The sequence below is a fragment of the Mobula birostris genome, chromosome 6 (genome assembly GCF_030028105.1).
Source record: "Mobula birostris isolate sMobBir1 chromosome 6, sMobBir1.hap1, whole genome shotgun sequence".
NCBI lineage: Eukaryota > Metazoa > Chordata > Chondrichthyes > Myliobatiformes > Myliobatidae > Mobula > Mobula birostris.
In genome coordinates, this window is record NC_092375.1 from 17691279 (window position 1) to 17718010 (window position 26732).

Genomic DNA, 26732 nt, shown 5'->3' on the forward strand with positions numbered 1-26732 from the left:
CTCATTATTAAATCTGGGTTACCAAAATGTTCAAATGTTCCATCTTTTCTTTTCTCACACTATATTCTTTTAAAAAGGTCAGGCTTCAAGTTTAAATTGGGTGGGTTTGGGTAATTCTCTTCCTACACTGAGCCAGGATATCTGCTGTATTCTTGGTGTCACAGTTGAAAACTACTTTGGGAGTTCAGGAGACCAACAGAATAGATCTGCCACTACCATCGAGCTGCAGGTATCTTTTGCCACCTGGGAACTTGATCCATGCTGCATTTCAGAGTTGTGAAATGGTCAGATTAACAACAGTTGAGAAACTCAGTAACAGAGAAAGGTTGAATAGGTTAGGACTTTATTCCCTGGAGTGTAGAAGAATGAGGGGAGATTTGATAGAGGTATATAAAATTATGATGGGTATAGATAGAGTGAATGCAAGCAGGCTTTTTTCACTGAGGCAAGGGGAGAAAAAAAAACAGAGGACATGGGTTAAGGGTGAAGGGGGAAAAAGTTTAAATGGAACATTAGGGGGAAGCTTCTTCACACAGAGAGTGGAGGAAGTGTGGAATGAGCTGCCAGACGAGGTGGTAAATGTGGGTTCTTTTTCAACATTTAAGAATAAATTGGACAGATACATGGATGGGAGGTGTATGGAGGGATATGGTCCATGTGCAGGTCAGTGGGACTAGGCAGAAAATGGTTCGGCACAGCCAGGAAGGGCCAAAGGGCCTGTTTCTGTGCTGTAGTTTTTCTATGGTTTCTATGGTTTTCTAGTTCACAGGAATGGAATCCTGCTGTCATCTGGTGAGAACATGTCGAATAATCCCAATTTCAAAAGGAAAACAAAAGCCATTCTATATATTCGGTTACTTAAAAGCATGAACTTAAGATTCAAGTTGCATAGACCCTCTTCAGTGTTCCACCCACTCAAAGACCACAGACCTCCAGCATGAGGAGTATCTTCTCTGTGACAATGGCCAAACAAATGGCAAGTATACTCAGGGACCGTCAATATAAGGAAATGCAATCAGTCATAAGGAGCAAAAGGTAGTGTAAGTTTTATACAAGTTTTGCTACTGCAAGTTTCTTAAATGTTTTTTTTTAAAAACTGTTTTGCTCAATTCAATTTCCTGAAAACTACTGATCTATTTCAAGAATATACTTATTTGTTATGTTTCAATCATTTCACCCAATTTACATTTTTTTTAATTTTGTGCTCCCTGTGGGTTCTCCTTGAATCAAAGTATCAACACAAATTTGCAGTTAGTCTTTGTCACCAGATAAAAGATGCTGAAATGCAATTACAACCATGACAACATTCAATGGCCAGGCATCCATTTGCAATTTGACAGCAGTTCCATAGAGAACTTTTAGCAAGGTGGCCTTTCACAGGTCAATGATTGCTGACTTCTGTGCCTGCAGATTGAATGCAGAAGTTGAAAACCAGATCCAGGAAGACAACATTTTTGGCCCTAGTTCCGAAGCTAAACTCTGAATATAAAGTACTGCGACATGACACAAAACATGGGGATAAAACTCAAAATTATGTCAGCCATTTGACCTGTTTTGACGTTTGACAGTAAAAACACCCTAAACGTAAGCTGAAATTTGATGAGTTTTCCTAAAGTGACCCAAAATGCGCAAAAATGGAAAAAATTCTGCTTAAAAAAAAATGGCACTTAGGGTGTTTTTACTGCTGTCAAACGTCAAAACTGGTCAAATTTGACCCGAATAGTACGTAAGGGTTAAGGTGCCATTTTAACACGTTTAATTAATATCACTGGCAGTTTATTTTTTAAACAGATTAAATCCAGTTAAATTTTTTTAACTGCCTTTGATCAAAGGCCTGTTGACATCAGTTAGGTGGCATCCCAGGGTCTTCAGGACAATCTGGGAACAGGGCATCTGAAACCACTGTCTGAGGCCAAGTCATGGCAAAGAGGTCTAAAAAGATAATTTTAGTAACCCAGTGGTTCATTTAAGTGTGGCCTTGGGAATAACAGAGGAGAAAACTGCAAGGAGCAAGCGGAATTGTAATGACTCTTCACAATTACCTATTAGTCAATGAGTGTTTTAAATATTCTGTGGTGAACAAAATGAAGACTCGTATATGGTACTGATTATTTGAGGAATGCTAGTACACTACATTTATAATTTATGAAGATCATATTTAGAATTCAAAAATGAGAAAATAGAGCAAACCAAACAAGAAATGCAGCCAAAGACAGACTAAATTACCAATTTTCAGTGAACCTAACATTATTACATTATTTTAATCACAGAATGTTAATATTAAAACTCAGGTGAATCAATTAATTAACATTCATTCATGTTGGGTAATTTGGTCAGAAGTCCAACTTTTATCCTTTATTATACCTATAGTTATATTTTTTAATTATCTTTGTGGAACTAGAGATACAAGCCTCAGTAACTCAATCAAGTTCAAGTAGCATTCTACAAGTCATCTTTGAGCTCATATAGTTCATTTATACTCATGGGAGTTACTATGACAAGTAACAATAGAGTTACCAATAATGCCCAAACAATGCCAAGTGCTGCTAACAACTTAAGTATTTAAAACATTATGATCAATACACTTTAAAATAAAGCTTTTATTACAAATGTCAAGTTAAAAAAACATGATTATTGATCTAATAACAAATTCTTGAATTTACACTGAGCATAAAGATTCAATTTTAAAAGTCGAAGTCTTAATTTTAAATCAAGGTACAAATTCTCCTGGTGTGTATTTTCAACTTTTTTTTTTATTTATGTATTTGAATTGCTGTAAGTGGTCAACACCTTTTCAGGCACTTGGACAAATGATTATTTGTACTTTGCAAAGGTGATCTGCTGGTTATGTAGTTACACAAGCAAATATACTGCCTTGCATAAAATTAGGAATGTCAGTCTGGACAGGACACAATGGTACATATATACATTATACATATTACATAATAAATATATATAACATATATATGAGCTGTCATCTGCTGGTGATAGGATAAATACCTTGAATAGTGAGAATGCTATTTTGCAAGTGCTCATTAATGCACATCCTATTTATATACTCTCCCATAAAGACAAATAGTACTTGCACAGCAATTTAAATTGTTAAATCTTTTTCTTCTTTCCCATATTAAAAAATGAAATCACACATTTTTAATACAATATATAAATTATAACTTACTCTTGATATTCATTTTCTTTGGCTGAAATCTAACTCATTTGAATCGAGAAAACTAAGTTAACTAACTTATAAGCTCAGTTAAAAGATTCAGCATCTGTGGTCTGTACTTTAGCTTATGTTTTAATAAAATACATTAATATTTCAAAATATAAAAGTGTTTAAAAAGAAACTAATTGACAGTAATGACAAATGGAGAGATATCTACAAAAGGTATTAGGATACAAGGAAAAGAAACGAAACTCCAATATATAGATCCCATACTTCTGAGACTAATAGATTATCCCCCTCACATATTCTTCTAACTCCAAACTCCAATCACTCCTGCTCTATAGACTTAATCATCACAAATAAGATTGGGAGGTCACAAGTGCGGATGTTACCCAACCAAAGAATATGTTTCCTAGTTATCACAACCTAGCTCCTGCATCTTAGCAAAGATGAGAATTTACTTGTCACAAACATATAAAATTATAACTGAGTCCAGTTAAAGCAGTTAACACTTTCAATATTAAAGCATCAATACCTTTTGATTAGGTTAAAAAAGATTTTTTTTAACAAAAGGACACTTTTTAAAACCTAGATCATCCATAATAAAAGTTACAGTATACAATGATAGCTATACAAAGAGACACTGATCCTTTTGTTGGCCTACACGAAATGTATTTGCATAAGGGTGTTACCTTTAAAGTTGTGAAATAAATCCCTTGGAGTGCAGCATCTGTTATGCAACTAAACTATTAAACAAATCTTTAAACATCAACCTCCATACCTCAAATAAGGAAGATCAACAGGCTGAATGGTGTCCTATAAAATTCACTTACTCCTGTCGTGGAAGGCGTTCTGCACAGTACAACAGCTTCATGTGGAGCGGGGAAGGAAATATGGAAAAAGTCAAAGCTGAACATATTTCTGCAGCAGACTTACAGGCTCTGCGGCAGAAATCCATTACAAGATGGGTGCCTAAGTATATATGTGAAATGGTGAGGGAAGAGGAAAAATGGAGAAGGGGGAAATGTAATGAATTTAAGAACTCTACATGTCATTAAACTATAATTAAACTTAGTAAGTATTTTACAGGCCACTAAAATTGCTTTTATTTTCGGGGCTACTTTTAACTATGCTGATAAAATGGACTTTATTGGAATTTCCATACATTGTTGTTTTAGGGCATAAAATAATTATTAAATAGCAATTGATTTAAAGTAAATCCTGTCATATCTTATTTGTATTAAATTTGAAATAAATATTTTAAAGGGTATTAAATTATCTATCCACAAAAGTCAGATGATGCTCTACAAATCCCAAGTTAAATTGGCCGCAGACTTAATTTCAAGGTCCCAACCACAATTTTCCTCCAAAAGATAATGACTCACTGTTTCACACAATGGATCTCTCCATTTCTGGTACCTAGTAAGATGTCACTGTGATCCTTGACAGCAACTATCATAAAAGGTATTTGTTAAATGTAACCAAAGCCACAAATGAATTCTCCACTAGTTCTCTCTTAAAACCCCATTTCCTGTAAGAGTTGCTAAATAGCAGGTTAGAAGATGAAACACTAATTTCCCAACTTAATACAAAAAGGAACAGGAATAATTTGACTGCCTCAGACCTATTTCAACCAAATTTAGACTGAGCACATACAATTTCATTTTATAACTTACTTCCATTACCACCCCTAATGATTTAAAAGCAAGCAAAAAATTATCTATCCAGGCCAACAAAAGGAATGCAGAAATCTTTAAAATGAAACTGCATTCACTTAAACCTTTAGATTGATTTTACAAAGAGAAATAAATGAACATACTTATTCCAGAAGATAATACAACTAAAAGTCCAATATTTAACAGTAACTTAATCCTTGGGCTCTCCTGTAACATTTCTAAGCAAATATGTTCCTCTTCTATGATATTTTTTGCTACTGGACTTGTCACGTCATAATTTTTTAATCCACAAATGCAGTCAAAAAATTTCCACCATTTGCTTCTTTCCAGTTGAGGTTCTTCATTGGTCTGGTGGGCCACAGTTGTTTGACTATTTAAATATCCATCACTTGGTGTCAGTCCTTCAATGCTGGATGGGGAGCACAAAGACTTGGATTCATCACTTCCAGACATTAAAAGAACTAATTCAATCCCATCGGTATCTTTGCGATTACAGTCAGATTTATCCACACATATGGTACTACCATTGCTTTCAGACACAGTTCGACTTGCTAGTTTAGCTGATTCTTCTGGCTGGGCCCTTTTTACGTTGTTCAAGTCTTTTAATGCCCAGATTGTGGTGTTTCGAGTATATTCTCTTGGAAGAGCAGGTGTCAGCAGACTCACTGTGACTGCTGTAATGGTGGTGGTCCAAAACAGAGCCATTGCCACATACATGTAATGAATATTTCTAATAAAATTTGGTCTGGTGTCAGGCTGATCACAGTCTGGTTCTTGATAGACAAAGGCAAGAATCAAGCGAATTATTCCCAGAATTGATCCAACCAATCCTCCATAGAAAGCCCCTTGTTCATTGCAGCGCTTCCACAAAATACCAAGTAGGAACACAGCTGCCACGGGTGGGATCAGATAATCTGCTACCTCTTGGATATAGAGATACATTTGTCCTCCTTGCATCTCTACAATTATAGGAACCCAGGCAATGCTCGTGCCGACCATGAAGATAACAAATAGACGACCCACCACCATAAGTTCTCGAGAACTGGCAGCCTTTCGAATGTGCTTGTAGACATCAAGGGTGAAAATTGTGCTGGCACTATTGAATATGGAATCCAAATCACTCATTAAAGCTGCTATCATGACTGCCATCATTAAACCACGAAGGCCTGCAGGTAAGATTCCCAACACTAGGCGTGGGTATGCAATGTTTGAGCAACCTGCACTGCTGCCACATACTTGCATGCAGTGCTCCGGATTAATGCAAACGATTTCATCAGTAAAGAGAATTCTGGAAATCATCCCTGGAATGACTATGATAAACATGGGCAAGAGTTTCAGAAAACCAGCCATCAGAGTGGCTCCTTTGGCATGAGCGATGTTCTTTGCTGCCAAGACACGCTGCACAATGACTTGATCAGCACACCAATACCAAGCAGAGGCAGGTGTTTGACCCAACAGGAAACCAGGCCAAGGAACATCCTCATCAGTTGGTTCACGTAGCATCTTTAGAGAATCCTCTTTAGGGTGGATATGGCAAGTGTTAGTCGAACTTAGATTGAAAGTAGTAACAATTGCAGAAACATTTGGAGAGGCAAGCATGTATCTTCGTCTCAGTTCATCCAGGCCTCCTACTTTGACCATACCGACAACCATCAATGTTAAAGCTCCACCAATCATAAGAACGGCCTGCAGGGCATCTGTGTAGATGACAGCCACAAGTCCTCCTGTGACAGTTAACACTGCTGTCAACCCAATCAAAATGATGATAGAGAGATACAGGTCCCAGCCCAGTGACACACGGATGAAGAGTGCACCAGCATACAAGTCCACGGATAGCTTGGTGAAAACATACAATATTAAAAACAACAAAGCAAAATACATCTTTAGTCTGCTACCACCATAACGTTTGGAAAGATACTGTGGCATAGTATACACACCAGATCTAAAATAGACTGGGATGAAGACCCAACCTAATACTTGTAAAAGTAACACTGCGTTGAACTCCCAAGCTCCCACTGCAAATCCACTGGCAGCTCCAGATCCTGCTAAACCAATAAAGTGCTCACTGCCAATATTGCTCACAAACAATGAAGCACCCATTGCCACCCAGGTCATGGAGCGTCCTGCAAGAAAGTACCCACTCACAGTACTTCTGTTGGATTTCCACATCGCAAAAAAACCAATGCACAATACGACAACAAAATAAAGTCCTACAACAGCCAAGTCAGCTGTTTCCATAAAGCCAAACATTTTTATAATGGTTTGGATTCAATTGTATACAGAATAGAATGCCAGACAACGGTCAGGTACGTTATGGTCACTAATGAAATACAAAAAAAAAGGAGTGGTAAAATGTTTGTCCTTTGGTTTGCTGCCTTGATTGAACCTGCAGGATTCCAGTTGTACAGGTACTGGGATGCTATTTATTTATCTTGTTAACTTCACTTTTGACTATTTCTCATGCTCTTTTAAGCAGCATTCCACAAGACTGGCACAGCTTAATTTGTTGGTGTTGAAATTCTTAGCTGTTGCTGAGAGGTCTAGTAAGGCCTAGAGTTACACTCCTGCAAGACAGCAAAGACAAAAGACAAAAAAAATGATATTAGAATTGCACTTATTAGGTTCATTTCCGGAAAAAAAAACAGAATACATGATGCTAATTTTCTCAATGACTAATGACATATGAAAACAAGAATGCAGAAAATTTGATTTCCATTTTAAAATACTTATTGCAGGACTGAAAGCCTACAATCAGTAGTACTACTGATCATAGACTTTCTCATAACCACAATCCATTCTCATGTGAATAAGGAATGTGGGGCAAACACCCTCAAGTGGCATGAAATGGGCTGGATCTGATAAAAAACCAAATAACCTTATGGATGTTAGACTTCAAGGATAATTACTCTTTCATTTTACATAAAACAAACTAAGTGGCACCAATTCCATGCACCCTAAATACCATATGCATGGGTTATTAGGCCACAAGACAAAATATATTATGTGCAATTCTTATAGGTATTTCCTTGAGCATGATTGGTGATGACATTTCTGCCACCAAATGTAAAAGAACTTACCGAGTTAGATTTGATGAAAAATTGGGCATTAACACGCCTGGCAAAAAATACCAGACAACCCAAATTCAAGGCAAAGAAAATAGTTGGTTTTTATGCTCAACGTATTAAAATGTGCAAACTAAATTCAGATCACGTGACTTTGGAAATATCTTAATACTTGTTTTATTGGTTACAGTGGAGGAATGAACCACCACCATACACCAAATCTTATAAACACACACAAAGAAAACAAATTACAAGATTTCTGACAAAGTCCTTAGAAAGTTGCACCTAATAACCATATTTTGGAATTGAGAGCTATTTGTATTACCCAACTAAAAAGACCATGTTGTTGTTGATATTGATATTTACTGTGGAGCTTTTCTCCCAAAGCAGTGGAAATATAAAAATAATATTTTAAGTGTTTTACTGGTAACAGAAGTACATTTGAAAAACAAATCAGTGATGTCATTCCTGCATTAGAAGTAGAGCGCAATATTCAGGTTTACACTCATTTTTAACAAGGCAAATACAACAACATGGCCTTGTAGAGGCAAAAAGGATGGAATCTTGTTGCACATTGGAAATATATAATGAATGGTGGGATACGCCATATTCAATCTCTGGCTTCAGAAATTGGCCAAAATAGGGTGCTACAATTCACCTCGATGCTTTGAGTTGATTTGGAGTAAAAGGTGGAGTTGTTGGGGTGTGTTGGGGCATGTTGGGGCATTGGTACAGGAAAGAGATGGGGATGGAAGGAATGTGCAGTGCTGGGTTGGATTGGAAAATAATGAACCAAAATGTTCTGTTCCTGATTGTTATTCAATGATCCCAATTTAGAAAGTATACAAACTCAACAAGAAATTGATGATATAAAATGTGAATTTAATTACAACCAAATCATAAAAGGCCTTTCAATTCCCAGTATCACATGAACAGTGATCTCTTTCAACAAGAGTATTAATTCAAGTTTGGATTACTGGACAGCAATCAGGCACCATTTGATTGCCTTTCCTCCTCGCAACATGAAATGACATGGAGGCCAAGTGTACTGCATCAACCTAACTTGTAGTTCAGATCTGCTAACAGTGATCAAATCTGGAACCTTCCAGTCTGTACAGCTCAGTCACACCTCCACTGTTTCAAGTATCAACTACATAAAATGTTGCAAAAAATTATAAATAGGAAAGGACTATATACATTTAAGCATCTTTCAAACTGAATTTAGACAGGCAGCTTGAGAAAGTTTTGTGCTAGTGTTATGTAATGGCAACTCCCAAATGATACAAAAAGAAACCTTAAATCATAAAGTGCATTTGTATAAAACTTTACCATAGCAGAATGTTACTAGTAAATGGTTAGAAGATATATCTACTCACGTATGCAGAAAGGAGAAACCACGGGTTTTCCAAAAGATTTGCACTTCTGAGGTTCACGTAAGGCACATGAATGGGTGCGGGTATCCTAAACTTACAGCTGCACTGTAAGTACCATTGACAGCAATGCACCTTTAACACAAGTGCTGGAGTAATTGCATTCAAGAGGCTAAATGATCCATTGCTACCATCAAATGTAGTGTACATGTCATGGCTCCATTCTACAGTTTTCTACAAAGCTACCAGTCATACCCTTATAGCTACAGAACAATACCACATATAAGTTATAAATTATACAATGTTAGAACTTCTCCCTCATCACTAGATAAAAATATTCTTAACGTGAATCACCATCAACCATGACAGAATGACTTATAGTCTAAACTGCATTGAGAGTCATTTCTTATAATACTGTTGTGAAAGTTCTTCAAAACAGTTGTGGCTGCAGCAAAATCAATACTTAACTGCTAAATATATATTCAGTTCACCATTATGCTTCATGAAAGATTGAGAATCATTTCAATGACCATAAGACTTGCTAATTTGTTATGTATTTATTTGGTAATACAGCACGGAGTAGGCCCTTCCGGCCCTGAGTCATGTCTCCCTAGCAACCCCACGACCCCGATTAACCATAACCTAATCACGGGACAATTTACAATAACCAATTAACCAACCCAGCAAGTCTTTGGACTGTGGGAGGAAACCTGAGCACCCAGGGAAAGCTCACACATGCCAGAGGGAGGACATACAGCAAGTCCTTACAGAACAGCATCAGAATTGAACTCCAAACTCTGGAAAACCCCAAGCTGTAATAGCGTCACACCAACCACTATGCTACTGTAACTGTTCATGATATGACTATTTCACAAAAGGAAATGAACAATTTTAACAAGTTCCAACAGGTCACCAACATTTTGCTGAATGTATCTGGTGTTTTAAAAAAAATATTTAAAATCAGTGCTGAATACTGGGAAATTTATTTGATCCTCCATTCCAAATTCAGTTTAAAAACTTAAGTGGAACTTGCCACATTTGAAATGTTTTCTTGCAAACATGTTGGCCTAAATTTAATAATCTGGAGCAGTGAAGCCATAAGAATTCAGTAATATTGAGTAAACTGGACAAGTTTCAGCATCCATTCATATATAATATGCAAATTAGAAAGCTGCCATCCAATTTGGCTGAAACACTCGCAGGCCAAAAGATGTGGCATTTACCAATAAATATGCCCGAATAACAGTTAAGTTCACCCATTCCAATGTATCTGAATTTAATATGATTAATTACTGGAAACAAGCTCTAAAAATTACCTTTATAAACACTGGTTTCATTCCTTCAAATTTAATTAGCACTTTATTGAACAAATACATTTCCTTCATCCCCACCCTCTTTCCTTATTTCACATTTTATATACGACTTTCCACTAAATTGATCGAAATTGATTTTTTTAAAAATTTCTTTTAATTCAGAAAATATTCTGGAGTCCAGCTAATTAGGCCATTTGTTAATCAAGGCAGCCACTTATTTGGGACAACCCTTAAGGAACAAAAACTAATCGAGAAAATAACCAGGATATTCTTCATTGATTTGGGACACTGTCACTTAATTGGGACAGGAAACTGTTGGCCAACAGTTTCTAACTAGCTTCAGACACGTGCACTTGTGTGGCCATTACACACTATACTGTGCTTCAAGCAAACTGGTTTTAAATATCATCACTTGTGTGTGTTTGTGTTCAAAAATCAGTGACTTTTGTCACTAATAGTCAGCTAGAAATAAGCAGGAGGACAATTCAGAACTGTTCTGCTCATTGCGATTTCAAGGATTAAGGCTTAGAGATGGCAGAAATGGCCAGGAGTGAAAATGAAACGATTTCACTGCTTCAACAAGTTAGGATCTACAAAGAATTTGAAAGTATGAGCAATCATCTTGAATGTTACAGTGAAAATGAAAATTTGAAGGATGCATTCACTGAATACATTGTTTGAAGGCAGTCCACTGTCTGTACTGGGTGTCTGCACTGATTTTGTTCATTTACTGTGAATCAAAAGAATACAGTGGCAGACACTGGATTAAATTTTCTGTTGGTAACAATCAAGAACTAATAGTTTTATAATACTGTAGTAGTTTTGGTAGTCTTCCAAATTGTTCTTGATTTTATTCAAAAATACATAATTTGTTACTCAGTTAAATGGTAGTTTGGCTTTTACTTAAAATACATTTTAAAATAGATCCATGAAACTTCAGCTAATTGGGGCAGACGCTTATTTGTGCCAAGATGAACTGGTCCTGATATGTCCCAATTAACTGAAATCCACTGTATATTTAATTTTACCTGACATAGTATAGTTCAAAGAAATGGTACCTTTGCAATATGCTTATACTTAAAAAGCAACTATGTGTTTTACACAAGTCCAAGTCCTCTTGAGTTGCAATATAGATGCCCATAAAAGGTTGGCTAAGTATAAGCATGGTTGATATAATTTGTTTACAGATGGACGTAAAACCTTACTGTCATTTTCAATATCCTTTACTCCCAGTACCGCATTTCCCAAGAACTTAATCTACAGCCATGTTATTAAGCAAGGTATCTTGTAAAGTAAATTGCTTTTATCATCAAATTTGCCACATTAGACATCTCTGCTGCTCTACTTTGAATACTTGGAGATGCACGTTCTCCTACCTCAACTGTGCTGTCTACCACTTATTGCAGTTAGTAGTTTATCTCATCCTTTTTTGGTTGGATATAGGGTTCTGCAAAACAAGTATCCCAATCTCATTTATTATCATACCCTAAATTCATTAAGCAGAATATTGGCAGATTGCTGAATCTTACAAGATAATGTCCCCCATCCAATTCTTCAATAGAATTTAATACAAATCAATTATTTTCTATTCTTGTTCCTTTATTTTGCTTCAACCACTGGAACTTTTACAACATTATTGTATGTTGTACGACTCACAGAAAAGTGGCATTTGGACAAACAAACCTCTTATTCTGATACTGCAAATGCTACTTCTATACAAGAGAATATTTTCTCACATGGCTGGACAATATAGAAAAACAATGTAACAGCTGCTAATTTGTCCAGTTCAGTGACTGAATCCTTCTCAACTTTTCAAACTGAGTCTAGATATGAGAATTTTCACTCATTGATTGGAATTTTGCATCAATTGACTGTATTTTCCTTAAATTCTCATTTTATTGAAAAACTGTAAAACTCTAATCCCACCCACTGTACCTTCTTATGACCTCATTTATAAAATCTTAGTTGACATAATTTAAGAATTAATTTACCTGGAAATCTGTTCCTACATTGGTAGCTCCTGTTGTACAAATGTTCTTCCTCCAGCTTGGTTTCTCAATTACAAATGATCAAGACTATGTTAAATTAACAAGCTTACTGAAAAAAAAGTTAAATATTTTTTAAAAAATAACTTGGAATCCATTTTGTTCCATCCTGCTTGGCAACTGATCTTTCATAAATGAATGCAATTCTATTATACAACATCTAGGTAATAGGGTTGGGCTACATATAGTTATTGTATATACAGCCCACCTACCTGCAGTACCACACTAGCATACACACTGTAGAGAGAATATTAGCTATTATACAATAAACAGTGACCAAGTTAGCATGTTCAGCTTCATGAATATTTTGTTCCTTTCTAAAAATGTTTTTCCCCAGTACATCAAATTGATAAAGCATTTTGAAGTTTTAAACCAGGCAATTCAGTACCAATTTTCTTCTCATACTTGATAGAAGCCAATACTGTACTATGTGTAGAAGCCAATTCATGAGCAAATGCCAAATCAACATTTAATGGGAAATAAAAATCTTGCCTTACATATTTACCAATGGATTATACAAATTAAAATATTAAAATACAGTTTAATGGAATTTTACTTCAATTAAATTTTCATTAACAATTTTTTGTCAAAATGTATCACTCCACTGATTTAATTTCACAGCCTGAGTCACTTTTGGACAGGCTATGGTGGAGCTAGCATATATAGAGATAAAAGGTAGCTACAAGAAAAACTGCTGGGAAAAAGCCAGATAACAACCAGAAGGATTCAATTTCCTTACTGTCAGCCATGACATATATTTACACCACATTTGTACAAACACTATTTCTGAGAAGACCCTTATACACAAGAATTTACAGGCTGCATATTTTAAAGCGATAATGGAAATAAAATCCAAAGTAATAGAGTTTAGCTTAATAACAACCCTCTATTTTATTTCCAATTCTGATAATGTTTTGTACTTTTCTGTTCTCATGACTACTGAAAACAAATACTACTATTGTTCTAGTTGAACCTTAAATGTGGTTATAATTCTTACTGAAACAGCTATCTGAAAGCTGGAACTTATCAATTATGTCAATGTGTTTATAACCACTATTTTGGGCCAGGCAAAGTTCTTCAAAGCAGGAAAAATGGGAGTAAAAATTTCTGACCTACCTGATCTCTAGAATTACTTCATTATCTTATACCACTGCTAAATTATAGAGTCTTACGTGGGAAAGAAATGTGATCCTCTGACTTGTTCATGATTGACCATCAGTCACACACTCTCCATACCCCAATGTTAACTTGGCCTTGGCTCCCAGACCTAATTCAATCTGTACATTTACCTTTTTTGTTTAATAAGCAATCTCCTTCTAAAAATGGAGGATACATTGTATCGGGAAGAATATGATGTGTGGCATCTCCTCAAAGAACTGGGTTTTTCCATCATATTTGTCAATAATTCATATGAAGGAGGAAGAGTTAGATTCCTTTGTCTCCAACTCATGCCATACGAGAAAGATTTATGGAAATGTGAGCAGAAAGTTATGAAAAAACTGACAACCTATAAAGTGATGAAACTTTAGAGAAATGGATTCAACACATGCAAAAGGCGATCTGTTTTGGACCCAAAAAGATAATCAATATATTTTTTTTTTAAATGGAAACTGGAAGTGCAGGGGATCAAAGATATACAAGTCCATAAATCATAAAAAGCTGGTAGTCAGTCAAGTAATCAAAAAATTATGGCATTATGTTGCTCCCTCCTCCCAATTGACAGGTGTTTCTGTAACAGAGGATGAAATTGTAGCTCAGTTGGTCAGACCCCCACCTGCAGCTCATAAGTTTAAGTGTGTTAAAATAACTCAGGTTTAGTAGAGAGAAGCTAATTTCTCTGGTAAAGAAAATCATTAACAAAAGGCAGCCTTAAAACTTGTTGGGCCACTCAGCAGCAAAATGAGGAACTGATTCCTCTACATACTTAAATATTGCTCCAAGCGTTCCTGTAAATGGACAGCACAACTCTAGAACTCTCAAAAGATATTGATCCGAGGAAAATTGCAGTTTAAGGTCAAAAGAGATTTTGGTGAAGCAACAGAATCAAAGAATATGGCTGCAAATTAGCCTCCAACAGAAATTTAAGAATATCAGTTTTTGATCCAAAGGATTAGGTCTCTCCAGCTAAAGTGTCTTAGCTAAGAATGGAATATCAACAGTAAATGGGAACATCCATTAAAAAAAACTTTTCAACTAGTCATTTAACAAAATGTACTTTGAAAAATTTACCTCCTTTTCCAGTAAAAATATAGAATATGAAACATCTTCCCTTGCCATTTGCATCTTAATTGAACTGAAATATCTTCTTGCACCCATAATGAAGATCCAAACAGTACACAGAAAATTGCAAATTTTTCAATCTTGTACTTACCTGCCCCAAGAATTGACATAACGAACAGGAGATTCCTATTGATACATCAGTCTAGCATTTTGTTAAAACATGATACATCTTCTGAAATTATCACCTTAAATGAATCTTTTAAAAGTTAGAAATGTAATAATGAAAGGTTTTGGCTAGGATTTTCTATTCTCTATCAGCATAGTGGTATCCTGTGCAAGTAGAAAAATGTCTTTGCCCCAACTGAATTTCCAGGTAAATATACAATTACAGGAATAGTACTTCTGTTACAAAGCTTTGTGATCAATTTTTGTTTAATATTTAAACTGTGTAATATTAAAATTAACAATTCAAGTTACAAAGGCAATTTCATTCAGGTTACAAAAACAATTTTAGTTACTGCTGCATACTGAAATTTAGAAATTTGTTTTTGTTTAGCTATAATCTTACTATCAAACATGTCAACTTGAAGCACACTTCAGAAGATCTGAAAACATTATTCCAACAGACATCCAAATATTGGAGCTGAATTTTAAACTCTTCCTGTAAGTGAATTCAGAAACTGTTCTGAGCCTATTGAATCCTATTTATTTTATTGAGTGCTGTGTAAACTACTGAAATCATGAAGATTTCCATATAACAGGGTTCCACCGTATGTCATCACTAGATAACTTACCTTCTGTCCAAATGAATTCATTCAGAAGATGTGGCAGTTGCTTTAAAGACTAGCATTTATTGCTGAGCAGAGATTGTTTGTGAGAAGTTAATGAACTGCTTTTTTTTTGAATCAGTGCAAACTATGTGATGAAAGAGTCACACAGTGCTGGCAAAAGAATTCAGCTCTTTTTTAAACCAAAGGAGGAATGGTTATTTATTTCAAACCCAGAATGGAGTACAAGATGATCGGGAGTATTTACAGCTTCTGGAGTCTCCACACACCTGCTGCTCTGGCCCTTCCTGGTGATGTTATTCCAGGATGGGGAGGTGGTCCCTCTTGATTTACAGGAGGGCACCATGATGATAGCATACACTGCAGTCGCCATGCGTCACTGATCGAGGGACGCCTGTTCTTAAGGTAAAAGTTTAACCGCAAATCGAAACAAAACTTCGCTGAATAAGTAGCAAAATTTTTCGACGATAGAGCTAGCAAGGCACGATTCTGAAGCTGACAAATCATTTTATACCAAGTAGCAAACACGTTTATTACTTAGATACTTTGGGCACCCTGTATACTAGGCAAGGTTCAAAAAATAATTTTGCATTTGCACCACCAGTTGAACGCATGAGAAAAGAATTTAACTTCTCCATTAAAATTCATTAAACAATGTTCAAATCACAAGCTTACAATGTGAAAAAGGCACATCTGCAACATATATTCTAACTCAAAACATTTAATACCTCATTTTAAATAATACACAAATTTCAAGATGGGACGAGATCGCACGAGAGAAACAATGGTCCGAAATAAGCTTAGTTTTCTCTTTAGAAAGGAAGGGGTTGAGAGGAGCAGCTTCATCTCCAAACATTTGATTTAAAAACGAGACAGCCGAGGCTTTAGTCCCAAGAACGGGGAGGGACTGAGTTGGGATAAAAGGGGAGGGTGGGGGGGGGGAGAAGGGGTAGAGTCTGCGGGTAGTATTAAGCCTCTGTGGTGCGGTTTCTTCAGCTAATCCCTCTGTCCACAGTCTCCACAGAACAGCAGCAGCAACAACATAGCAGCAGCAGCAGCCGCTCGTCCCTGGCGGCGCCAATTATGCGGCCTGTGGCTTCAATGGCCAACCGACTCTACTGGCAAAAACAGCAACACACACAACGCACCATCCTGACACCGAAAACAACCCAAAAAAATAAACCCTCCATTCATTTTTAAAAGGTAGAAACAGCAACAGCAGCAGGTCGGGTAACACTCTCCCGTTACTCAGTCGGCTGGCACTTTCGTTGGATAAACCGGCAGCGGGAAGATGGCGACTGTTTTTTTTTCGCTTTGCTTTCTTGTTTTGTTTTGTCCTGTTTTTTTTTGTTTTGTGTGGGTATGAACACTCACCCGCTGCATGGCTTTCAGAATCAATGCGAGTTCGTATCTGGGCATGCTGTGGCGCTACTGGCTCTACAGCGCTTCTATCGCGAGTCCTTTATACGTACAGACGGCCGCCTCCAACACACGATGTACCCCCTGACAACGCCCCAGTGCGCAGCCGCGGCGCTCTTAAAGGCGCAGTCGCGGCGCTATCTTAAAGGCGCGGGCAACATACGCAAAATACTAGGGGAACTCAACAGGCCAAGGACTGGGGAAGATAAAATGAGAAGTTAGAGCAAAAACGTTTTCGCGTTTTGCGCTTAAAGGCGCATCCCACTTCTTGCCTCATCTTTAATGCGGCGGCTAAGGGGCATTAGAGCAAACAGCAGAAAAGAACCGCACAAGCACGAGAAAATCTGCAGATGCTGGAGATCCAGAGCAACACACAAAATGCTGGATGAACTCAGCAGGCCAGGTAGCATTTATGGAAAAGAGTAAAACAGCTGACATTTTGCGCTGAGACTCTTCTTCAGAACTGGAAAGAAAGGGGAGAAGTCCATTTAACCTACTCTACGACAGATGGTGCCGATAAGTGGCAACTCTTTGCGTGCAGCTCCAATAGGAATCATCAAATATTCACGTCTAGCTGAAATTCATGGTCACAGCCATGGCTACTTCAATAAGCACCATCACTTTAAGACTTTTTTTTAAATTATTGATCCTGAAAATCAGCGTACCCTGAACAGCAGACACAGGACACAAGTGCGCTTCCCCTTTTAAGAAAACAGAGCTAGTTTACTGGTACAATGAAATGCAGATATCTTAAGGCCCCACTCCTAACTATCCTGCTGGCAAATGTACAGTCTCAGGAAAATAAAATTGAAGACCTCAGAACAAGATTGCAGTACCAGAGGGATTGCTGTGTACTGTGCTTCACAGAAACGTGGCTCAACCCTGCCATTTCAGACACAACACTGCAGCCCGAGGGTTTTACCATTCACCACAAAGACAGGACATATCAATCTTTTAAAGGCAGAGGAGGGGGAGTACATTTATGATTAATTCATTGAGGTGCTGTCTAAATCCTGCTCACCCCACCTGGAATATCTAGCAGTCAAGTGTTGTCCATTTTATCTGCTGAGGCAGTCTACCACCATCATCCTGGCAGTGGAGTACAAGGCAGTGTTTTCTGTCATGCTGACTGATGCCTTCAGAGATGGTGGCATAGGCATCAACATCAGATTCTGCACTGATAGGAAATCGTTCAACTTCAGGTGGATCCAAGCAAAAACAAAGGTTATGACAGACATCATCAGAGATTTCCATTTTGCTGATAACTGCCCTCTCAATGCTGGTTCAAAAGATTATATGGAGTGCTGTGTCGACAACCTTTTTGGTGTGCGTACAAACTTTCAAGAAATTGTTGATGAAGTAATGCATCAGCCATTTCCAGGAAAAGCATAAGTTCAGCCAAATATCACAATCAATGGTCAAAGGCTCAACCCAGTGAACAGATTCACGTATCTTGGCAGCACGCTGTCCCAGAACATCGTCATTGATGGAGAAGTAAACAGCAGGATCACCAAAGCAAGTGTAACCTTCATCACACTTTATACCAATGTTTGGAATAGAAGAGACACAAGTCTACAGACGAAGCTTAAGGTGTATAGGGCCATGGTACTTCCCAGTCTGCTTTACACCTGTGAAACATGACAGTGTACCAAAGGCACGCCAAAAAACAGAACTATTTCCATACAGCCTGTCTCAGAAAGCTCCTCAACGTAAAGTAGAAAGAAAGAATCCCTGACACTGAGGTACTTACCAAGGCCGGACTGCCCAGTATCTACACCCTCCTGATGAAGTCCCAGTTATACTGGGCAGGCCATGTAGCTCGTATGCCAGACCATCCGCTGCCTAAGAGAGTGCTCTATGCAGAACTACAGAAAGGAAAGTGTTCCCGTGGAGGCCAAAGGAAACGCTATAGAGACATGCTGAAAACTTCACTCATAGCCTTCAGCTTCAACTCAGACACATGGGAACAAATCACACAGGTTTGGGTTGAGTGGCACTTCTCCCTCTATAAGGGTGCAGTAACACAAGAGGCAGAAAGGACAATTGCAGCAGAGAGACATAGGGTGGCCAGGAAACCCCCAGCCGGTGATCCCCACAACCCAATGTGGCTGCCATCTCTTGTCCACACTGCCAAAGAACTTTGAACCTCTCCAGCCATCTGTGTACCCACAGACCGGTGCAGCCCCTACAGATCGCAGATGACTAGAGTGGTTCTCATAGTTACATGATGGACGAATGAACAAAGGGTAACGGTATACATTCTACTTCTGGCTAATGTCATTCAGGCACTGGAGAAGCCGAGCACTGTGATCAACAGACACAAAACAGTATACCTTGATGCCTTCCCTATTGTTGAAAACCACAGTTTTTTTTTTAAAAGGACTTTATATATCAGATAAATTCAGATAAGATGAAAGTTGTAGTTTAATCATTTGTACTTTTGAACAAACTCATGTATTTTTTACAGCACGTGGAGGTTCATCCCCACTCACTGGCAAAAAGTGGTATAGCAGTTAAACTAAAGGTTTATCACCTTTCTCCTTTTTCACTGGCTAAGTGTTAGCACATAACCCACATGATGTAACTGTGCCTCCATGATCTCTTCAGCCACTTCTTTCAGAACTCTGGGGTGTACACCATCTGGTCCAGGTTACTTATCTACCTTCAGACCTTTGTTTCCCAAGAACCTTCACTCTAGTTATGGTAACTTCACACACTTCATGCCCTCTGACAGCTGGAACTTCAACCATGGTACTAGTGTCTTCCAGAGTGAAGACTGATGCAAAATACTTATTCAGTTTGTCCACTATTTTGTTGCTCCCCCCCCCCATTACTACTTCTCCAGCATCATTTTCCAGTCATCTGCTACACATTTTTGCCCCTCTTTTACACTTTATGTATCTGAAGAATCTTTTGGTATTCTCTAATAGAAACATAGAAAACCTACAGCACAATACAGGCCCTTCGGCCCACAAAACTGTGCTGAACATGTCCTTACCTTAGAAATTACCTAGGGTTACCCATAGCCCAATATTACTGGCTAGCCTACTTTCATATTCCTTCTTTACCTTCTTAATGACTTATTTTTTAATTCCCTTCTGTTGGTTTTTAAAAGCTTCCCAATCCTCTAACTTCCCACTAATCTTTGCTCTGTTTTATGCCTTCTCTTTAGCTTTTATGTTGGCTTTGACTTCTCTTGTTAGCCACAGTTGTGTCATCTTTCCTTTAGAATACTTCTTCCTCTTTGGGTTGTATATATTCTGTGCCTTCCAAATCGCTTCCAGAAATTCCAGCCATTGCTGCTCTGCCATCATCCCTGCCAGTGTCCTTTTCCAATCAATTCTAGCTGACTCCTCTCTCTTGCCTCTGTAATTCCCTTTACTCCACTCTAATACTGATACATCTGACTTTAGTTTCTCCTTCTCAAATTTCAAGGTGAATTTGATCATATTATGATAACTTGAACCTCTCCCCACCCCCACCCCACACAAAGGATTCTTTTACCTTAAGCTCTCTGATCAATTCTGGTTCATTGCACAACACCCAATCCAGAATAGCTGATCCTCTAGTGGGCTCAACCACAAGCTACTCTAAAAAGCCATCTTGTCAGCACTCTAGAAATTCTCCCTCTTGGAATCCAGCACCAGCCTGATTTCCCAATCTACCTGCATATTCAAGTCCCCCATGACTATTGTAATATTGCCCTTTTGGCATGCATTTCCTATCTCCTGTTGTAATTTGTAGGCAACATCCTTACTACTGTTTGGGGGTCTGTATACAACTCTCATCAGGGTCTTTACTGCCTTGCACTTCCTTAGCACTATCCACAATAATTCAACACCTTCTGACCCCATATCACCTCTTTCTAATGATTTGATTTCATTTTTTTACCAACAGAGCAACGCTGCCCCCTCTGCCTTCCTGTCTGTCCCTTTGATACAATGTGTATCGTTGCACATTAAGCTATAATCTTCTTTCAGTTATGATTCCGTGATGCCTACAATATCATACCTGCCAATCTGCAACTGTGCTACAAGTTCATCTACCCTATTCTGTATACCGTGCACATTCAGATACAACACCTTCAGTCTTGTATAAAACCTTGTTGGTTTTGTCGCATCATGCTCAACCTTTTGATCCCTAACTTTGTCTGATGTCTTACCAACATCTGCCTCCGCAACCTCTCCATCAACTTGAACTCTGGTTCCCAACCCTCTGCAATTCTAGTTTAAACCCCAGCATGTCACATTAACAAATCTTCTCACCAGGATATTAGTTCCCCTCCAGCTCAGATGCAAACTATCCCTTCTGTACAGGTCGCACCTTCCCTGGAAAGGAGACCAATGATTCAAAAATCTTATGCTTTCCTCCTGCACCAACTCCTCATACTAAACTGTAGTACATGTTCAGCACAGCATTGTAGGGCCCATATTGTGCTGCAGGTTTTCTGTGTTTCTATGTATAATCTTCCTAGTTCTGGCCCCACTAGTACACAGCATGGTAGTAATCCAGAGATCACAGCCCTGGAGGTCCTGCCCTTTAAATTAGCACCTAACTCCCTGAACTCCCTTTGCAGAACCTCGTTACTTGTTCTACTCATGTCATTGATACCTACGTGGACTACGACTTCTGACTGTTCACCCTCCCACTAAAAGAATGCTGAGTACTCAATCCGAGACATCCCAGACCCTGGCACCCGGGAGGCAACATACCATCTGGAAATCTCGTTCTCACCCACAGAACTTCCTGTCCATTCCCCTAACTAGCAAATCCCCTATCACCACAGCAAGCTTCTTTGCCCTCCCCCTTCCCTTCTGAGTCATAGAGGCAGATTTAGTGCCAGAGACCCGACCACTGTGACTTTCCTCTGTCAAGTCACCCACCCCACCCCTCACCAACAGTATCCCAAGTGCTATACCTGTTGTTGAGGGGGATGACCACAGGTGTATTCTGCACTGGCTCCTTAATCCCTTTCTCCTTCCTGACTCCAAGTTTTCTGTGTCCTGCACCTTGGGTGTAACTACTTCTCTCTATATGTCCCATCTATCACCACTTCAACCTCCCAAATGATCCAGAGTTCATCCAGTTCCAGCTCCTCAGTACAGTTTGTTAGAAGCTGCCCTCGATGTACTTCTCACAGTTGTCATGGTCGAGAAGATTCTGGAGGTCCCCCTGTCTTCCCAAATCCTGCAAGAGGAGCATTGCACTGTCATCTCTACCTAGCTGAGCAGATATAAAGAAGTAAATAAAACCTTGAACTTTTCTTTCTCTCAGTGAAGCCTCTCTTTGCTGAAGCCTCGAAGCTTCAGAGTGGACATGATCACCACTCTGATTATGTCCACACATTATCTCGATTATAAAGGGCATGGATTTTTCAGAGGTGCCATCCTTTTCACTTTTTATCTTCACTTTCTTTGCATTTCATTCATCTCTGCTTTGCTTCTTAGCTTTGTACTTAGTTTGCTTAGTATCTGTATGTTTCTTTAAACTTTACAATGAACAATCAGTGAGAATTAAGACTGCTTGCCATTCTTGACACCCAGAAGAAGGAGAAGTTGAGGGAATACATACCAGTGCTTCTTGGAGGATCAGCACTGTCAACATCTCTGAAGATCTATCCTGGACCCAGCATATTTTTGCAATTACAGAGAAAGCACAGCAGTGGCTACATTTTATTAGGAGTTCGAATAGACTTGGTATGACACCAACGACTCGCAAATTTCCACGAATGTGCAGTGGAGAACCTTCTAACCAGTTGCATCAATCTCTGTTATAGAGAGGTGACTGCAAAGGATCAGAAAAAATTGCAGGAAGTTATAACTCAGCCAACTCCATCATGGCCCTCTCCGCGTTGAGAACATCCTCAAAAGGCGATGCTTCAAAAGTTCAGCATATATCATTAAGGACCCTCATCACCCAGGATATGCCTTCTTCTCATTTCTACCATCAAGAACGTACAAGAGTCTGAAGACACACTCAACATTTTAGGAACAGCTTCTTTCCCACTGCCATCAGATTTCTGAATGGACAATGAAGCCATGTACACTAACTCATAATTGTTTCTTTTTTTTGGTTCTCTTTTTGCACTTACTTATTTTTAAATATTTTTCTTATTGTAATTTATAGTTTTTTTAAATTATGAATTGCAATGTACTGCTGCCACAAAACAAATTCCGTGACACGTACAAGTGATAGTAAACCTGATTTTGATCAATCTAACCCATCCCTCCTACATAACCCATAATCACCCCCCACACTTTTCTTCATCCATATGCCTCTCTTAAAATCTCTTAAAAGTTCCCAATGTATTAGCCTCTACCCCACTCCGGCAATGCATTCAAGTGACTTAACCAGTCTGTGTAAACAATCTTCCTCTGACATCTCCCATAAATTTTCTGCCAATTACTGGAAAAGGATGTCCTTGGTATTAGCCATTGCTGCTCTGGGGGTTAAAAAGCTGGCTGCCCTCTCTACCTATGTCTCTTAAATACCTTAGTCAAGTCACCTCTCATCTTCTTTTGCTCCAAAGGAAAAAACCCTAGTTCGCTCAACCTTTCCTCATTAGATGTGTTCTCTACACCACCACTCTGCCCTCTCCAAAGCATTCCTGATTATTAGATACTTTTGATTTCAAGCATATTACTCTGGATTCTCAGCATCTGCTGAATCTCTTGTTTACGAATACTGAAAGGCCTGGAGAGAGTTGGCAAGCAATGCAACATGGATACAGGCCCTTCAGCCCAAGCGGTCCATGCCAACCGAGTTTTCCTGTGCTCACTCATTAATGGGTTTGGTTGCTTTTACAAAGCTGCTCCCTACTTTCCCCAATTGAGACAGAGGAGAGGATCTCATACAAAACCTGTTGAATACTTAAAGTAGCACATATAAAATGCTGGAGGAGCTCAGCAGGTCAGGCAGGGTCCATGGAGGAGAATAAACAGTCAACGTTTCAACAGAGACTCTTCATCATGGCTGAATTCCTTCAGCATTTTTGAGTGTTGCTGTGGATTTTCAGCATCTGCAGAATCTCTTGTGCTTACAAATAGTAAAAAGCCTGGGTAGAGTCGGAGAGTAATGCAGCACAGATTCAACCAATCCATGACACCCACTAGGTACATTTTCCTGTGTTCAGCACACATCGCTCCAAGCCCTGACTCTCCATGTACCGACCCAAGCACTTCTTAAAGTATATTATTGTACCTCTTAACCACCTTTTCTAGCAGCTTATTGTATTTACACTCTACACTCTGCATGAAAAAAAATTGCCAGGACAGTACAACATGGAAGCAAGCTGTTGCCCATACAGCATGCTTCCCCTCTCTGCAGCTGATGAATCCATTTCCTTGGATTTCTTTGGATACAGTTTGGCACCAGCAGCATCACAGGAGTTGCCAATTAGCATTAAACTCAACGTAGGACTGCCTTAGGTCTGGATTTTTTCCTCAGACTTTACTCACAAAGCCTTCCCCATGAATAGGTATAGCCACAAGGCAGAAGAGGTTTGAGATCAGAGTTTTCCTTCTCCTAGATGAGCTGCCAACTACAACTGACAAGCCTCATCTGCCTGAAGCAACTGGGTTTAAAGCGCCTGTAATCTGCCTTTGCCCCTTCTTCTGTCAGGAGAAATGGTTCCACTGGGCTTAGTAGTTAAGCCACAGGCAAAGGCCAGGAGCTGAACTTGGCTGTCAGAGGCTACTTGATATGCATGCCATTGGGAGCATTCAATAGGTAGTGGGAGCTCAGCCCCACTACTACCCTCAACTATAACAACCTTAAGGAACCAGAAGACTTACCATCCACCTTATCTATGCCTCCTATAATTTTAAGCATTTCAATAAAGTCGATCCCACTCCTGCCTTCACTCTCCTGCATTCCAAGGAAAAAAGTCCTAGGACCTAGAGTGGACATGGAGGTGATCTTCATAAGAGTGTATAAGAGTGTAGATTCTGAAGGCACAGCCTCAGAATGAAGGAATACACCTTTAGAATTGAGATGGGGAGTATTTTTTTCCAGCCAGAGAGTGGCAAATCTGTGGAAATTGTTGCCACAAAGAGCTGTGGCGGTCAATCTATTGAGTGTATTTAAAGCAAAGATTGTTGGGTTATTTATTTGTAAAGGACTTAAAGGATACAGGGAAAAGGCAGGAGAATGAGATTGGAAAAAAAAATCATGATTGAATGTTGCAGCAGAATGGCCTATTAGGCCTAATTCTGCTCCTATAACTTATGATCTGTAGAAGAGTACAACACAGAAATAGGCCTGGGTCCTGATGAAGATTCACAACTCAAAATATCCAATTCTTTTTCCCTCCCTAGATCCTGCCTGACCTACTGAGTTCCTCCAGCATCTTCTTTGTTGCCACGGGGACAGAATCTTTGGCCTATGATGTCTGTGCTGAGCAAGATGTCTGAACAATTGTAGGCCGTATCTCCGGTAATGATGAGTTTGAGTACAGAGAGGAAATTAAGAATCTGGTGGCATGGTGCGAAGACAATAACCTATCCCTCAACGTCAGCAAGACGAAGGAATTGGTTGTTGACTTCAGAAGGAGTAGCGGACCGCACAACCCAGTTTACATCGGTGGAGCGCAAGTGGAACAGGTCAAAAGCTTTAAGTTCCTCAGGGTCAATATCACAAATGACCTGACTTGGTCCAACCAAGCAGAGTTCACTGCCAAGAAGGCCCACCAGCGCCTTTACTTCCTGAGGAAGCTAAAGAAATTTGGCCTGTCCCCTAAAACCCTCACTAATTTTTATAGATGCACCGTAGGAAGCATTCTTCTAGGGTGCATCACAACCTGGTATGGAAATTGTCCTGTCCAAGACCGGAAGAAGCTACAGAAGATCGTGAACACGGCACAGCACATCACACAAACCAATCTTCCGTCCTTGGACTCACTTTGCACCGCACGCTGTCGGAGCAGAGCTGCCAAGATAATCAAGGACACAACCGACCCAGCCAACACACCTTTCGTCCCTCTTCCCTCCAGAAGGCGGCTCAGGAGCTTGAAGACTCATACGGCCAGATTTCGGAACAGCTTCTTTCCAACAGTGATAAGACTGCAGAACAGATCCTTATCCAGATCTGGGCCGTACCCTCCAAATATCCGGACCTGCCTCTCGGTTTTTTTGCACTACCTTACTTTCCATTTTTCTATTTTCTATTTATGATTTATGATTTAAATTTTTAATATTTACTATCGATTTGTAATCCACGGAGCGGGAAGCGCAGAATCAAATATCGCTGTGATGATTGTACATTCTAGTATCAATTGTTTGGCGACAATAAAGTATGAAGTATAAGATTCATAGTTGAAGTAATTCCTTCTGGCTGAATATGATCCATATCCCTCCATTCCCTGTGTATTCATGTGCCTGTCTGAAAGCCTATTGAATGCCCTTATATCTGCTTCCACAAACCCCTCTGGCAGCGTGATCCAGGCACTTACAACGCACTGTAAAAAAAAATGTTGTCCTTTTAATTGTTGAGACACTAACAAACATCAAGGCTCATTTAGGTGATGAGAAAGATCCCATGGAACAATTTATACAAAATGAGGGAACAATCTCCCTCCCTAACTCCTGCACATTTGTCCTTTAGTCAGCATTTTTCTGGTAACTATCATATTTCTGTTTGTGGATGAAGCCTAACAAAAATTATTTGCCAAGTTTCC

General features: G+C 38.9%; 2 protein-coding genes across 6 annotated transcripts in view; both read right to left on the bottom strand.

Annotated features, from left to right (window-relative positions):
* The window catches only part of mrps6 (mitochondrial ribosomal protein S6), a 109454-nt gene that overhangs the window by 65109 nt on the left and 17613 nt on the right, over window positions 1-26732 (bottom strand). The window contains exon 1 of one of the 4 annotated variants that reach the window (XM_072259890.1): window positions 17015-17106. The exons of 2 other annotated variants lie outside the window; for them this stretch is intronic. In XM_072259890.1, coding sequence (XP_072115991.1) covers window positions 17015-17059 — 45 coding nt within the window. In that variant the 5' untranslated portion in view covers window positions 17060-17106. Of the gene's footprint in view, window positions 1-15646; window positions 15853-17014; window positions 17107-26732 lie in introns of those variants that run through there. One more of the 4 variants, XM_072259891.1, reaches the window with a different exon arrangement.
* On the bottom strand, window positions 1674-18333 carry LOC140198819 (sodium/myo-inositol cotransporter-like). Of its 2 annotated transcripts, none has more exons than XM_072259887.1 (2): window positions 18086-18333; window positions 1674-7406 (listed from the first exon to the last, which is right to left on the bottom strand). In XM_072259887.1, the coding sequence occupies exon 2, from the start codon at window positions 7090-7092 to the stop codon at window positions 4960-4962; it is 2133 nt and encodes a 710-aa protein (XP_072115988.1). In that variant the 5' UTR covers window positions 7093-7406; window positions 18086-18333; the 3' UTR covers window positions 1674-4959. The 2 variants fall into 2 exon arrangements, with proteins under 2 accessions (XP_072115988.1, XP_072115987.1); XM_072259886.1 differs by lacking the exon at window positions 18086-18333 and adding an exon at window positions 17015-17101.

Coding starts and splice junctions, on each gene's coding strand:
- LOC140198819 (XM_072259887.1), bottom strand. CDS start 7,092: ATGTTTGGCTTTATGGAAACAGCTGACTTGGCTGTTGTAGGACTTTAT.